Source organism: Lepidochelys kempii, chromosome 4, assembly GCF_965140265.1.
Source record: "Lepidochelys kempii isolate rLepKem1 chromosome 4, rLepKem1.hap2, whole genome shotgun sequence".
NCBI lineage: Eukaryota > Metazoa > Chordata > Testudines > Cheloniidae > Lepidochelys > Lepidochelys kempii.
The window spans coordinates 117154898-117168802 of NC_133259.1; the positions used below are offsets into that span (position 1 = coordinate 117154898).

General features: G+C 43.5%; 1 protein-coding gene across 1 annotated transcript; it reads right to left on the reverse strand.

Moving 5' to 3' along the window:
• Positions 1–413: 413 nt before the first annotated feature.
• Positions 414–12592, reverse strand: GRPEL1 (GrpE like 1, mitochondrial). The gene is made up of 4 exons (XM_073342592.1): positions 12421–12592; positions 8851–9013; positions 6995–7076; positions 414–1720 (listed from the first exon to the last, which is right to left on the reverse strand). Exons 1-4 carry the CDS (start codon positions 12498–12500, stop codon positions 1374–1376), a joined length of 672 nt encoding a protein of 223 aa, XP_073198693.1. The 5' UTR covers positions 12501–12592; the 3' UTR covers positions 414–1373.
• Between the last annotated feature and the right edge of the window lie 1313 nt (positions 12593–13905).

Here is a 13905-nt window from a genome sequence, read left to right on the forward strand (position 1 = left end):
CTGACTCCCAGGTTTAAGGTAACACACTCCTCTACCACAAATCAAAACCCAAAATTTGGGGGTGGAATTTAAGAGTGCTCCGCTTTAGCTTAACTGCTCCCACTGAAGTCACTGAGGGTTTTACTCAAGACTCCAGTGGCAACAGTTAGGCCCATGTTGAGTGCATGTGAAAATCACACCCTCCATGTCCAATGGGTGGGATGTGATGAAGTAGAGGGAGGATGTTTTACAACAGGGGGAAGAGAGGTAGGCCTGGCTCTAGCCACTCCTGTCTGAGGTTAACATAGGAACAGGATTAAAGTAAATGCCCAGCATAACCATTACTCTGTTCATAAGGTGATGCTGCTTCCCAGCTAGTGTAGTCAAGGCTAAAATATAAACCAACAAACAGGAAAGTGTCTTATTAAGGAATGTAAATGAAGTAGAGTTAATTTATATTGTTTGATCCAGTTACTTTTAACTCATCAGGTATTTATACATCTACATGAATTATAAAACGGTAACAGATGCCAAAACCACTTTTATATACTTAACTTTTCTGGTGGTTACTATTGTGACCTTTAATATAGTTGCAAATAAAATTTGCATAGCAAAGTGATTGTATTTCAAAAATCCAGAGATTGGACAGGTTTTTTTTTCCTATAGCTATTTCAATGCCATACAAATATTAAATGGTTTCCTTGAGAAGAGATTTTGAAGCATATGAATAAAAGCAATGAAGCCAATCCCCTCCCCCACCCTGTATTTTATTTACAACCTCAAACCCAGATCTGGAATCATAAAGGCGTTGAAACTTTTGCTGTTCAAAGAAAGGCCCTATTCCAGGAAATGGACATGTCATAGAAACAGCAATCCACCAAGTGGGCAAGCAGCTCATAAGTGTGTCTGCTCTGTGAAAGCTTGTGTGGGCATTTGCAGACAGCTAATTACATGAATTGCTTCACAGACACTACTGCGATATTAGGAAATGCAACACAATAGGACACACAAAGTCAAAGGGTTCTTCATTCTAAACAGTGATCAAGCTGTTACCATGCAGTTTCCTGTAGATATATTTTGTTTCTTTCAACTTAACATACCTTCAGTAGCCAGGATTATTACAGATTAAACCATCTGTATTTTGGATAACATTTTATGGCTCGTCAGCTCTGCTTCTTAAGTGCAAAATACAATACAAAAAATTGTAAACTGAGGTCCATCAGATTATTTACGGTCCATTAAGAAATGAAATTTCAGCATTTGCTTCAGTTTCACGGATTAATTTAAGCCTCCTAGACACTCTGTGGAAATGGGAAAAAAAGCACATTGGAAGAGGAAAACTAGTCAGCCATCTAATAGTTGTATGGCATTTTTAATTCTTATGAATTGGGCCACTAAACTTCTTTCACAACTCCCACCAAGGCAGGCCTCAACGTACGCCCATGCAGCTTATAGCCGACCTTGGATACTAATGCAATAGAACCAGGCTCCTTCCCTTCCATGGGAGCATGGAACAAAGCTTCATGTTCATAGGGATCAAACTTGGCTCCAACAGGATTCAGTTTGAGCAGGCCATGCTTCTTGAATACTTTTTGAATCTGTACTTCTGTCATGACAAGACCATCATACAGGTTCTTCAGATGAGGGTTTTCATCCTTGAGTTCCTCTTTTGGAACACTCTCAGTTGCTTTTTCCAAAACGTCAGCAACTTCTAATAAGTCCTTGCAGAAGCTCTGAATCCCTATAACGAGATGGACAGCCATAAGTCAAAAACAAAATCAGATTAATTCTTCTTAAGGGGATATAGTTAAATTTACATTTAAAAAACCTAGTATTGTTACAATTATCTGAGATGGGGGAAAGTTACTATCCCTCACACACACCCTTTTAGTTTGTGCATTTATGCAGTTTGTGCAGCGTCCACATCCCTTGTTTGTGTAGATTTTGTCATACAGCAGTGGGAGAGAGAGTTTTTAAAACAGAAAAATGCAATTATAAAACCAAAAAGTCACAGGTGGACTAATGGGCAGGTGTAGTAAATAAAACTACTTGACTCACTTAAAATTATGACTAGATTTCAAACTGATGCTAAATCAATTTAACTTATGCTCTTTTTTTCGAACACATCTTATCAAGGGAGTTATATTTCTGAGTTCCTGGAGGATACCAACCCAATAATAATAATAATAATAATAATAATATAAAAATACAGAATACAGAAGTGGACTGTTTGATTCTGGAGTAGGGAAAGTATCTGACTCCCTCAGCAAGTAGTCCAATTATTATTAAATTAGCCAAGAGACAAACACAATCGCCACCCTCAAGTTAAGTAATTTACTTTTTTCCCCTCTCCCATCCTGGGATTTTTCTGGTGTCACCCGTTTTGTCCAATCTCTCACATTGTTGTCCCACATCTGCATCTTCACTTGAGCTGTTAAAGCTGCTCTTAATAGCACTGAATGGGAAAAAAGGGAGAGGAAGCAGGCCCTTGCTCAACCAGTAGCCTAACTGACCTGAACCGGAACAGAGTTGAAGATCTCATTCAGCAAAACTCCTCCCTCTTTCCCCCATGTGCCATTTAAAGAGGTGGGTTCTGAAGCCACACCTTCTGCCCAAAACTCCACTGGCTAGTTTCCACAGGGGATTTTTTAGCTAAGGCCCATAAAGCTCTTCCAGTTCACCCCACTTTTTAATGCAATAACTCCAAGAGCTACAGCACAATGGCTGTGTCCCCAGAAGCTCCTTGCTGGCTAGCTATTATCGTGATCAGTTCTTAACTTCATCTTGCCAGCTGTAGGGCCATCTCCAGAAAAGTGGTCAAGGGAAGTGGGGGAGATTTTTCAGGAGGAGTGATGTACTTTCACATAAAGGTGAGCCAATGAGATGCTGCATTATGGACAAAATCAAGTTGAGAGTACTAAAGCCTAGCTTATAACCAGGGGAATTGATGTAGCCAGGACACCAGGATTAGGTGTGAATAAGTTCTTGAAGAGAACCGGGTGAGACTGGCCTATGTGGCTGCCACTTAATGCATTTAGATATTCCCTCCTTCACCAAAGCTTTTTTTGGGTACTAACAAGAGACAAAGTTATGTACATCAGCTAAAACTGAAGTAGGGTGCTGAGCTAACAGTATCCATGCAAGAGCTCTATAGGGACCCTGACTGCTCAGGGGAACTTTCCAAGTCGATTCCAAGTCCAGTTGATTCCTTCCTCTATGCAGGCCTAGAACCTTTGCAAAACAATGCAGACTTTACCAGCAAGGCCATGCAGTCACTTTAATATCTGCATAGTTCGATACGGGTGTCTTTAGACACTGATAATGGATATGGGATTGTCAAATGCTAAGCAAACGATTTTAAACCTAACAACTAACCAAAACTTCAAGTATAGCTACCTTAAACACTGAAAGCCCCAAATTAATTTTTTGGGATAAAATGGCCAAACCACAGAGTATACAAATGGTTTAAGGACCAGAGCACAGTGAAAACTTGTTAACTTTCATAGAATCATAGACATGTAGGGCTAAAAGGGACCTCAAGAAGCCATCAAGTCCAGCCTGCACTGAGGCAGGACCAACTAAACCTAGACAATCCCTTAAAGGTGTTTGTCCAATTGGTTCTTAAAAACCTCCATTCACAATCTCCCTTGAAAGCTTATTCCGGAGCTTAACTCTACTCTGAGTTAGAGAATGTTTCCTATATCTAACCTAAATCTTCCCTTGCCGAAAATTAAGGCTATTCTTGTCCTATCTGAAGTGGATATGGAGAACAATTTATCACCATCCTCTTCATAACAGCCTTTAACGTATTTGGAGACTGATATCAAGTCCGCCCTCAGTGTTCTTTTCTCAAGACTAAACATGCCCACATTTTTTAACTTTTCCTCATAGGTTCGGTTTCCTAAATCTTTTTTCACTTTTGTTGCTCTCCTTGGGACTCTCTCCAATTTATCCACATCTTTCCTAAAGTGTGATGCCCAGAATTGGAGACAATACTCCAGCTGAGGCTTCACCAGTGCAAAGTAGAGTGGGACAACTATCTCCCGCGTTTTACATACAACACTCCTGTTAATACATCCCAGAATATTAGCCTTTCACGACTGCATCACATTGTTGACTCATATTCAGTTTGTGATCCAGTATAATTCCCATCTACCCAGTTGTTTCCTATTTTGTAGTTGTGCGTTTGATTTTTCTTTCCTAAGTGTAGTACTTTGCACTTATCTTTATTGAAATTTATTTTATTAAACTCAGACCAATTCTCCAATTTGTCAGTGTCACTTTGAATTCTAATCCTGTCCTCTAAAATGCTTGGAACCCCTCCCAACTTGGTGTCATCCACAAGTTTTGTAACCACACACTCCACTCCATTATCAAGTCATTAATGAAAACTATTGAGTAATACCAGACCCCGGACTAACTCCTGTGGGACCCCACTGGATATGCCATCCCAGTTTGATAGCAAACCATGGATAACTACCTTTCAAGTACAGTCTTTCAACCACTTGTGTGCCCCCCTTACAGTAATTTCATCTAGACTGCATTTCTCTCATTTGCTTTGCCCTTCTGCTGCTTACAAGATATCCAAGGAGGTCTCAGATTTGAAATTGACAAGCTTCTTCTAGTAAGACTGCAGTTTACAAGTAGTTGCACTTTGCGCTTTTGTGATATCTGAATAAATCTCAGCATAGAGCTTCTGTTCCCTCAATGAAATAATTAGCCAAGTGCGAATGGACAATTTTACAGTCATGCATACAATCTGAAATTTTGCTTTCACTCAAGGTTTATTTGAGTCTTTTGTACTGCTGTAGCATCAAGGGGCCCCAATCATGGATCAGAACCCCACTGTGTTAGGCACCATACTAGCATGAATGCTTGTGAGGAGTGAATTTCAAATTAAAGTATTCAAATGTTCATCAAAATTGTACAAGAGTCCAGAATGTTGTTGAACTGAAGTCTGCTTCTTTTTAATCTTTAGTTAATTAGCTATCCTGTTTTTAAGCTTTAACTGTGGAGTTAAACTAATGTTAACATGTAACCATTCATATTGCTACACTTTATCAACTGCAGGTCAGGAAAGAAGATGAAATGGTTATGGATTCATAGTATATAAGCCCAGATCCACAAAGGAGCCTAAAACCCAGATTTAGGTACCATCGAAATCCACAAAACCTCTGCTTGGCTGCCTCCTAACTCTGTAGGTGTCTAAACTCAACACGTAAATTTACTCTGTAAGTGTCTCCAAAATGCCTAAGTTTCTACCTCTGGGTCCGCACCCTGCTGCCTCAGGCAACAGCCCAGATGCTTACCTCATGCCTAAGCCCTAATGCAATCTTCAATCCAGGTGAAGATAGGTAGGGCAATGGCTATCTTGCCCATGGGGCCCAATCTGGTGGGCATGTGCTAAGCCTGCCTTACTCAACACAAAATTGTTGGGGGCAGGTACTGGTGGCAGAGGGACCTTTAGCTCAGTGGATAAAGCATTTACCTGGTAAGCAGGAGATCTCAGTTCAACTCTGCCTGAGGGCAAGAGATTTGAACATGGGTTTCCTACCTCACAAGTCAATGCCCTGGTTACAGGACTATGGGATATTCTGACGTAGGGGTCTCAATCTCTCATCTTGAAGCCAGTCGATTTTGTGTATTTGCAGTGGCCAGATAAAGTAAGACTCCCACTACAGTCCAGTGGTTAGGTACTCTCCTGAGAAGTGGGAAATGCCTGTTCAAATCCTCTCTCCTCTTCAGGCAGAGGGGGAAAATAACCAGGGTCTACCACATCCAAGGTGAGTTCCCTAACCACTGTGCTAAAGGTTATAAGGTAAGCATCCCATAGCCAGTATGTATGGAGTTAGGTGGGTACTGCCACAGTTCTGGCAAGAAACAACAGTTTTTTCCATACCCCGACCAACATAATTATGTCACTATAAGCTTTAAGTGTAGACCAGGCCTAAGACCCTTTGTGGATCTGGGCCAGAGTGCTATCTTTTGCTCCTGCAATATTTCCAAAACAATACCATTTCTATTTTGCACATTTGTTTTCAGAGAATAAAAAGAGCTATTAAAATATGCTTTAGTCAGACTGTCAAACATGACACTTGAGCATAATTAGCATTTCCTTGAAGTTGGTGGTAGTGGCATGTGCTCAGCCCTCTGAAAAATCTAGCTTTTACTTAAGTTAACGTTAAGCATTCATGCGTTTTGGCATTCAGACTTACGACAAAAATCTATTTAAATTTCAAAAGGCTTTCAAAAAAGTATTAAGAAAGCAAGTAGTTGAATACTTCTGGTTTCAGATCTCTTGCACTCAAATTTAAGGTTGAATGGGGGGGGAGGGAAGAGCAGATCTGGGAAAAGGAAGAGAATTCAGGCTACAATTTGCCGTGAGACTTCACCAGCCTATATGGATTGGGTTTGGCTCCCTCACTTTCTACAATGAAAGCTCACAAGCAGTTAAATTCAAATGTGGACTATGTTGCCCCTAGGTATTAAACAGCTAAAAAACTTTCCTAGTAAAAGCAGTAACACGTCAATGCAGTATAATAAATACTTTCCTTGTGAAACTGGTATAATATTGCCACATGTAATAAATCGAACAAATGATGATCCACTCAAGAAGATTATACATCATGTCAGTGTACAAGGGCCATTATGGCTCATATTTACTTACAAGTTTCTGGAAAATTTTGCAGACACCAAGCAATCCAGAGTTTTTTGAGGTATCAAGGTACATCTAAATCTAATGCTTCTAAAACTCACACAGTTTTACACCCCTCCACTGAAATCGTAATGACACTGAAGCATCTCAAATCACTTTAAATTTAAATCAGGACAGTAACATTTCAGGCTCTCAGCAACACGTTATAACAAGGACATGCCAATATATCTGGGAGTTCCAAATGGTGGGAGTTGTGGGTGAGTGGCAGTGTCTGCTCTGAACTTGCAAGCTTCGTTTTTCAAGTTAGTGTTTCATCACCTTACAATACAACATGTGCACACAAGTAAAGTCTCCACCCACCATACAACTTTGCCTCTTCTACCAATTTCTGGCTTCTTTGCCTTAAGTTTTCTGTATCTGCCAGGGCTCGCTTGTACTTGTCCTGAGGAAGAAGATAAAGCATATTGCAGAAAAGATCCCATTACAGCCCGTATATTGCATGCCAATAATTCAAACCAAAGCTCTTGTTCTATTAATTTCATTACAAAGCAGCAGTTTAACAAGCTAGACTCTGTGGTTTATTATGTTATTAAAAGTTGCATCTAAATTCTAAACAATATTTGTACCTAGCACTTCAAATGAGTGTACAAAGACTAATCCTCATGTCCTTGTGATGTAGGCATGTATTAGCCTCATTTTGAAGGTGGAAAAACAAGGGAGAGAGAGAATCAGTACTTCTGTGTTCACCCTCTTGCCCACAAGTGGTTTTTATTTTGTTTTTTTTAGGTGACTTGGGGTAAGGAGGAGATACAAGGGGATGGCATAGGAGGAAAAGATGTGCTTCCAGGCTCTCCGGCCCAGATCCAACAAGGTATTTAGGCTCCTAACGTCCGTCAAAATCAATGGAAGTTAGGAACCTAAATACCTTTGTGGATCTGGGCCTCAATGTGGGGTGTTTTTTTTATTCTTAACTAGAGCTGTGAAGTACTGGAATGTCAAAAAGTTTGCCTCTCCTAATCCCTTGTACATTCTAGACCAGACTTAGTACATCACATGGGATACCTCTGCACTGACTCATTATGCCACAACCATGGCATGGTGTTGTCTTTTTATTTTTGCGTCAATCCATTTGTTATCAGCAGAGCAAAATAGTCTTACTTAGCTACTGGTTGCTGAACTGTCCCCACATCCTCCCAGACCTCCTATGCTCACCCATTAAACATTCTGAACCCCACACTACAAGGGAATAGGACACTTCTGTACCTCTCCTTCCTGGCACCTCTGCTCTCTACCAGCTGAGGAAGGAACACCACAATTTAGCCCATGAATGCAAATTTATCACATGCCGGAGTCACCATATACTAGTTCTTTCATCATAGTAGCCAACATCTTCAGATTGCAGGGGCCACAAGTTTGCTCAGCCTTACCTTCCAAAACCTGTCTGCTCATGGTTCTTAACTAAGGGAGAGACAAGGTGGGTGAGGTAATATCTTTTATTGAACCAACTTCTGTTGGTGAGAAAGATAAGCCTTTGAGCGCACTTCCAGGAAGAAAGAATGAGCACGCAGGCCCAGAAGGCTGAAAATAAAGGAAAGGGCTTCAGGTCTTAGGACTTATAAGCACAAATTAATTTGGTCTCAGTTGGGTCAAAGACATTATGCAGTTTGGCACCACTGGAAGTGCCTGCTAGAGAGAGATGCCAAGAAGCAAAACAGTAGGTTTTGCCTTTGCAGGCTGGGGAAAAAGTGGGTTGGCAGAATTTGGGGAATTCTGCAGAGCGTATTCATATGTTATGCCTTGCTCATGCCACTGCTATTGTTATCAATATAACCACTAAACTCAGATTTAGTTCTATACCGGATAAAAAGGCTAACTCTTCCAGGATTACTAGAAGAGAAAGAGAGGCTAAGGAGAAAATATGTGAGTAAACATGAAGCTTATGTTCCCAGGCCTCAGTGATGAGTATTATCACCCACATTTTTCTAGATTGAAAACCAAGGCCAGAGAGCATATTAGCAGTCTGTTCACAGCAAAACAATTATGTACTACTAATGAACTAAACTTAAAAGGAAGCGTCCACTTAGGATTATTCAAATCTATAATATTTAATTCATGAAATAACTGCTACATAGTCTTATCCAGCTTGTGTACAGTGCACCTGGAACGTCACACTTTTCCTAGAATGTGTGCATGCTGGCTGACCAAAAGACCCTTACAGTCATTTCTTTTAGTTGCTCTTCCAATTTGGCTTTTTCTTCAATGAATATCTTCTCAGCAGAGCTTGCTTCAGCCTTCGGTTCATTCTGGCTCTGGTAATCTTCCAAGTTCTGTCCAGTGCTTTTCTGTTGTGTTGCTATGCAAAGCAACCGTGGAGAAGTCCTAAAGCAAACACAGTCAGAGCATTAGTCAGCTGCTCATCCTAGGAAAGATTAGCGGGTTTTGAACATACTGAATACCTGATTTGCCTTGATCTCATACAAAAGAAACCTCCATCCTAAAGCCAGAAAAATGATTTGTAAAGAAATGAAGGCTACAGTCCTGCAACCCATGTGCACATGCTTAACTGTGAGTTGTCCCACAGTGCATAAGATTTGCAAGACCGTGGCCTTACTCTATAGTTCCTTGCTAACTGTAACTCAGTATCCAATGTGATATGGAATGGTGTCCACAATAATCTCTGCAGTCTTGACAGCCCAAAATTAGAAAAACCCTACAAGTTGGTCTAATCACTGTTCCATCTACCTGCACCCCGGCTCCTATTTAAACTATCTTGGGGGAAAATATCTTGGAAGCATGCACAGAAAGCTTGAAGTTACACCCTTGCCATAATGGAGGTAGTATTTGCCTTCCCCGTTTAAAGAGAGGTGACTGCTCACTAGCTTTTTTGCCCCAAATTTTCTGCAATTATGAGGCCTGACATGTTTTCAATAAAAACTTATCTGACAACACATTTAGGAACACCGGTTAGAATCAAATCTGTCCTGAAAGGTGTGCTGAAGCCTCGAGTCTTTAGTCACACCAATTTATTGTTCTCTAGTGTTCAAGCATGATGGAACTCTTATTGATTAGCTGGATTCAGGTGCTCCTGTACAGTTGCAGGTGTCATTCTTCAACAAGACAGCCACCACTAGCAGGCAATACAGGCAAGCACATTTTAATTATTTCAAATAAAGATTTCTTAAGTTTACTAGGGAAAGATGGTTGAGGAAAAAATGAAGGCCACTTCCTTTTCATTGGGTATATAATTAGGAAACAAATCCACAACAATTTAGTTACCTAATGTCCTGATTAATTTACATTTAAGGCTGAAGTCTCATGATGCAATCATTTTCAACGCTTCAGTCACTAAACCTCCTCTAAAACAAAGGAACTGGAATAACTACCTGCTGGTGAAAAATCCAGAAAACAACTGCCACCTCATTTGTAAATAGCTAATCCAAAAATTCAAGTATTGTGAGTAACTCAGAATCAGCAGAAGAATTCTAATTATTACACAACTGATTCTTTGGCATCAGCAGAAATGGGTTAAAACATGAAGTAAAAATGAGGTGTTTGCGTAATCATATGTATCTGACATTTCTTAGTGATTCATTTAATTTAAAATATCTATTCTTTAGGACAGTAGTTATCAAACTTATTTAACCGTGCTCCCCTTCTTTGTGTCTATAGCAGTTTACACCCTCCCACCCCACCATACAAGTACATATACCGATAAAAAGAAATCAACATGCAACTCTCACTAAATATTAAAAACAGTAAGGCATTTATACTGAAAATTTACATTACTTGATTCGAACAGAGCCATTTAAGTAAAATGTTGCTTACAGACATCACACTGTTACTAGCATGATAGGTATGCCTGTTTTTTGGAGCAGAGCAATTCCATTAATTGCACAAATGAGCCAACAATCCATTGTAATAAAAGCAAAACTGCGATTGTGGTCGACGCTGCACACCATGTCGTAGCAAATGGATTAACAACTTGGCATAATGCTATGCAAGCTTAACAGAAATCCATCAAAATGCACAGTGCCATCTGAGCTTTGCTAGCTATTCATTGCTGTGGGTAAAATGTGCATAGTAAGTTTTTTTGGTCCTAAAAGCTTGTCATGCCCCTCCCCCTTGAATACATTTTATGTGCCACTGGCCCCCACCCCCCAGTTTGAGAATCGCTGCTTTAGGATGATTTTGTGCCCATTTTTCCATGAACGAGAGGCGCATGTGTTGGGGTGGCAAGTTCAGAAATAAGATAGCAAATGAGGACAATCCTCTTTCCCTCACGTATCTTTGCCTCTGCTCCTACAAGTGACTCTAGGCCTTTCTTCACAAAGTACCATATGCTTAGAACACCTCCCTCTTACTATGCATCAAAATCAACAACTTAAAACCTATAAGCCTACACACAGGTAGGCACTGCCATATTTATTTAGCTGCCTTAATAAATATGGCTTCAGCTGATTAACTTGAATGAGTTTGAAAGTTGCCCAAGAGTCTCTTCACTCCAACCTGTGATCTCTTAAGAAATAAAGCACCTTTATCCAAGACACCTATTGCTGAATGACAGTAACTACTAGCTCCCACCCACTTGCCTTGTCTACCTGATCATTAAATCCTTCAACAGAAATGCATCCAAACTGCATGAGCTATGAAACATGACATGCAGTAATGACATGACAGGACAGTGTAGCAGCAGACTGAATTTTGGCTACTGTTAATTTGCTTTCACAGGGGATTTCTCCCTGCTGTTACACAACGCACATAAAATTTGGCAACGGCTAGGATTTCTATTGCAGCATTTAAAATGCCGCTGAGTTGGAGATCAGGCATCTTATTACACACAATCTTGCAGCCTCTATGGTGCGAATGAAAAGTGCAGCCACCAGAGCTACAGAGTTTTGTGCAGCTCCCTGTGTGTTGCTTCTCATCAGTGAGCCACTGATTCCCTCACATGGGCTGCCTCCCTCACAACAAGCAGGTCAAGCTTGAACCCTCTCTCCTGCTCTGCGGGGGGGGGGGGGGGGAGAAGGATGAGACACAGCAAGGACATTTTTCTCTTGATGGCAAGGAGAAATGCCACACAGAGCTGCACAACTCCATCCCCTGAAGCAAACTGCCAACCTTGTCTCCCCTTGAGTCAATGAGTGACTCCCAATCTCTGTAGGGCCCTGCCTTTGCCCCTTTTTCTGCTGCTCTCCAGGGTGGGTGTGCGGGGCAAGGTGCAGGAATCTTGACTCCCCCACTTGGGCCAGGAGAGACAGTCACCCACGTTCATGCCCCAGCTGGGGCACTCTGGAGCCTCCTCGGGCATGGTAAGAGCCCCGGCGAGGGGCAGGTGGTGACAGAGGGCAGAGACCCTGCGGTGGGCGGGGCTTCCCTAGGGCCTTGACTATAAAACACAGGCCCCGGACAGCAGCTAAGCTTGGCTAACCCGGGTGAGCTCGGCGGAGACCCGGGCATGGAGGCCGGCCAACAGGCGGTGGGCTCCCCGAGCGGGACCGGGGAAGCCGCCCGCGGCACGAAGGTGGGCCAGCGGGTCACCCTCCTACCCGCCGCCACAGGCGAGGCCCAGCGGCAGTTTGGGGAAGGGGCGGTGTCGGCCTGCAGGGAGCTGGGCCGCAGCCAGCGCAGGGTCTGCGCGCTCACGGGGCCGGACCGGGCCGGGCCGCAGGGCTCATTCCGCCCCGGGCCCGGGCCGCAGGGGCCGGCCTCAGGCGCTGCAAGGCCCCAGCCGCCTCCGCGGCCCCCTAGGGGTGGGGGGGAGAGGGGAGGGCCCGCGCCGCCCTTACCGCAGCGGGCAGCTCAGCAGCGGGTAGCGCCGCGGTCTCAACAGCAGCCGCACGCACCGAGCCGCCGCCGCCGCCGCCATGGCTTCTCCGCGCTGAGTGCGGGCGGCTCGCTCTCCGCCGAACGCCCAGGGTCACGGCCGAGCCACGGCCCAATCAGCGGGAGCGGCACCCCTCTGGGGCCGAGAGTGACGGGACCAAGCGCCAATCAGCCGGGCCGGCCTCTCCATGGGGGCGAGGCCTCCCCCCTCCCGGGCTCATAGCACCTTGAGCGAGAAGCAGTTGAAAGGGCGCGGACGGCTCCCTTGCCTTTGCTCGGGGGTGAGGCTACTGGTCCGAGGGCTAGGCGTGGCCAATGGGGGGGGGGCGGGGAGATAGTGAACATTCCAGGCCAGCCTTGCGCGCGCCAGGTCTTCCAGCGCTGGTGGGTTCAGGCGCTGCAGGGCTCTCTGGGGCAGGGCCTGGGCCCCCTGCTGCCCTGGCCGAAGCCACTGCCTTGCCCCCTTCCCCGTGCTCGGCCTCATCCAGGGCTGCCTGTGGTCAGGGGCGTCCTTTCAGATTGGGGGGCAACTTTAACTGTGGTTCCTGTGGCTACTTAGGCACTTTAAAACTGTAAGTTTATTGGCAGACAACTTAGCAATGAGCTGACAGGAGCCCTGTATCTAATGCCTTTATAAAAGAAAGCAAATTAAATAAATATTAGAACCGCTCAGTTCTAATAGCAACATGTGCTGACATCTTGTGACAAGACACTTAAGGGATACTGCAAAAAGAACAGGAGGAGGTGCTTCAGAGGCACCTTAGAGTCTAACACATTTATTTGAGCATAAGCTTTTGTGAGCTAGAGCTCACTTCATCGGATGCATTCCTGTAGCTCACGAAAGCTTATGCTCTAATAAATTTGTTAGTCTCTAAAGTGCCACAAGTCCTCCTGTTCTTTTTGTGGATACAGACTAACACGGCTGCTTCTCTGAAACCTGTCATTAAGGGATACTGGTTAGGTTAAAATGTTCATGTGGATTCTTACTTTGTAACTAACTCTGTGCAGAGAGAGAGACTCTGTCAGGACTCCTCGGTTCTAGCGCCACTCTGGGAGTGGGTTTTATATAACATCAGAATGTCCATATTGGGTAACACCAATGCTCCATCTAGCCCAGTATCCTGTCTTCCAATGGTGGCCAATGCCAGGTGCTTCAGAGGGAATGAGCAGAACAGGCAATCATGAAGTTGCGCTGTTGCCCACTCCTAGCTTCTGGCAAACAGTGGCAAGGGACATGCAGAACATGGTGTTGGATCCCTGCCCAACCTGGCTAATAGCTATTGCTGGACCTATCCTCCATGAATTTATCTGGTTCGTATTAGAACCCTGTTATAGTTTTGGCCTTCACAACATCCCCAGGTTGACTGTGAAGAAATACTTTCTGATTTTGTTTGTTTTAAATCTGCTGCCTATTCATTTCATTGGGTGACCCCTAGTTCTTGTGTTTT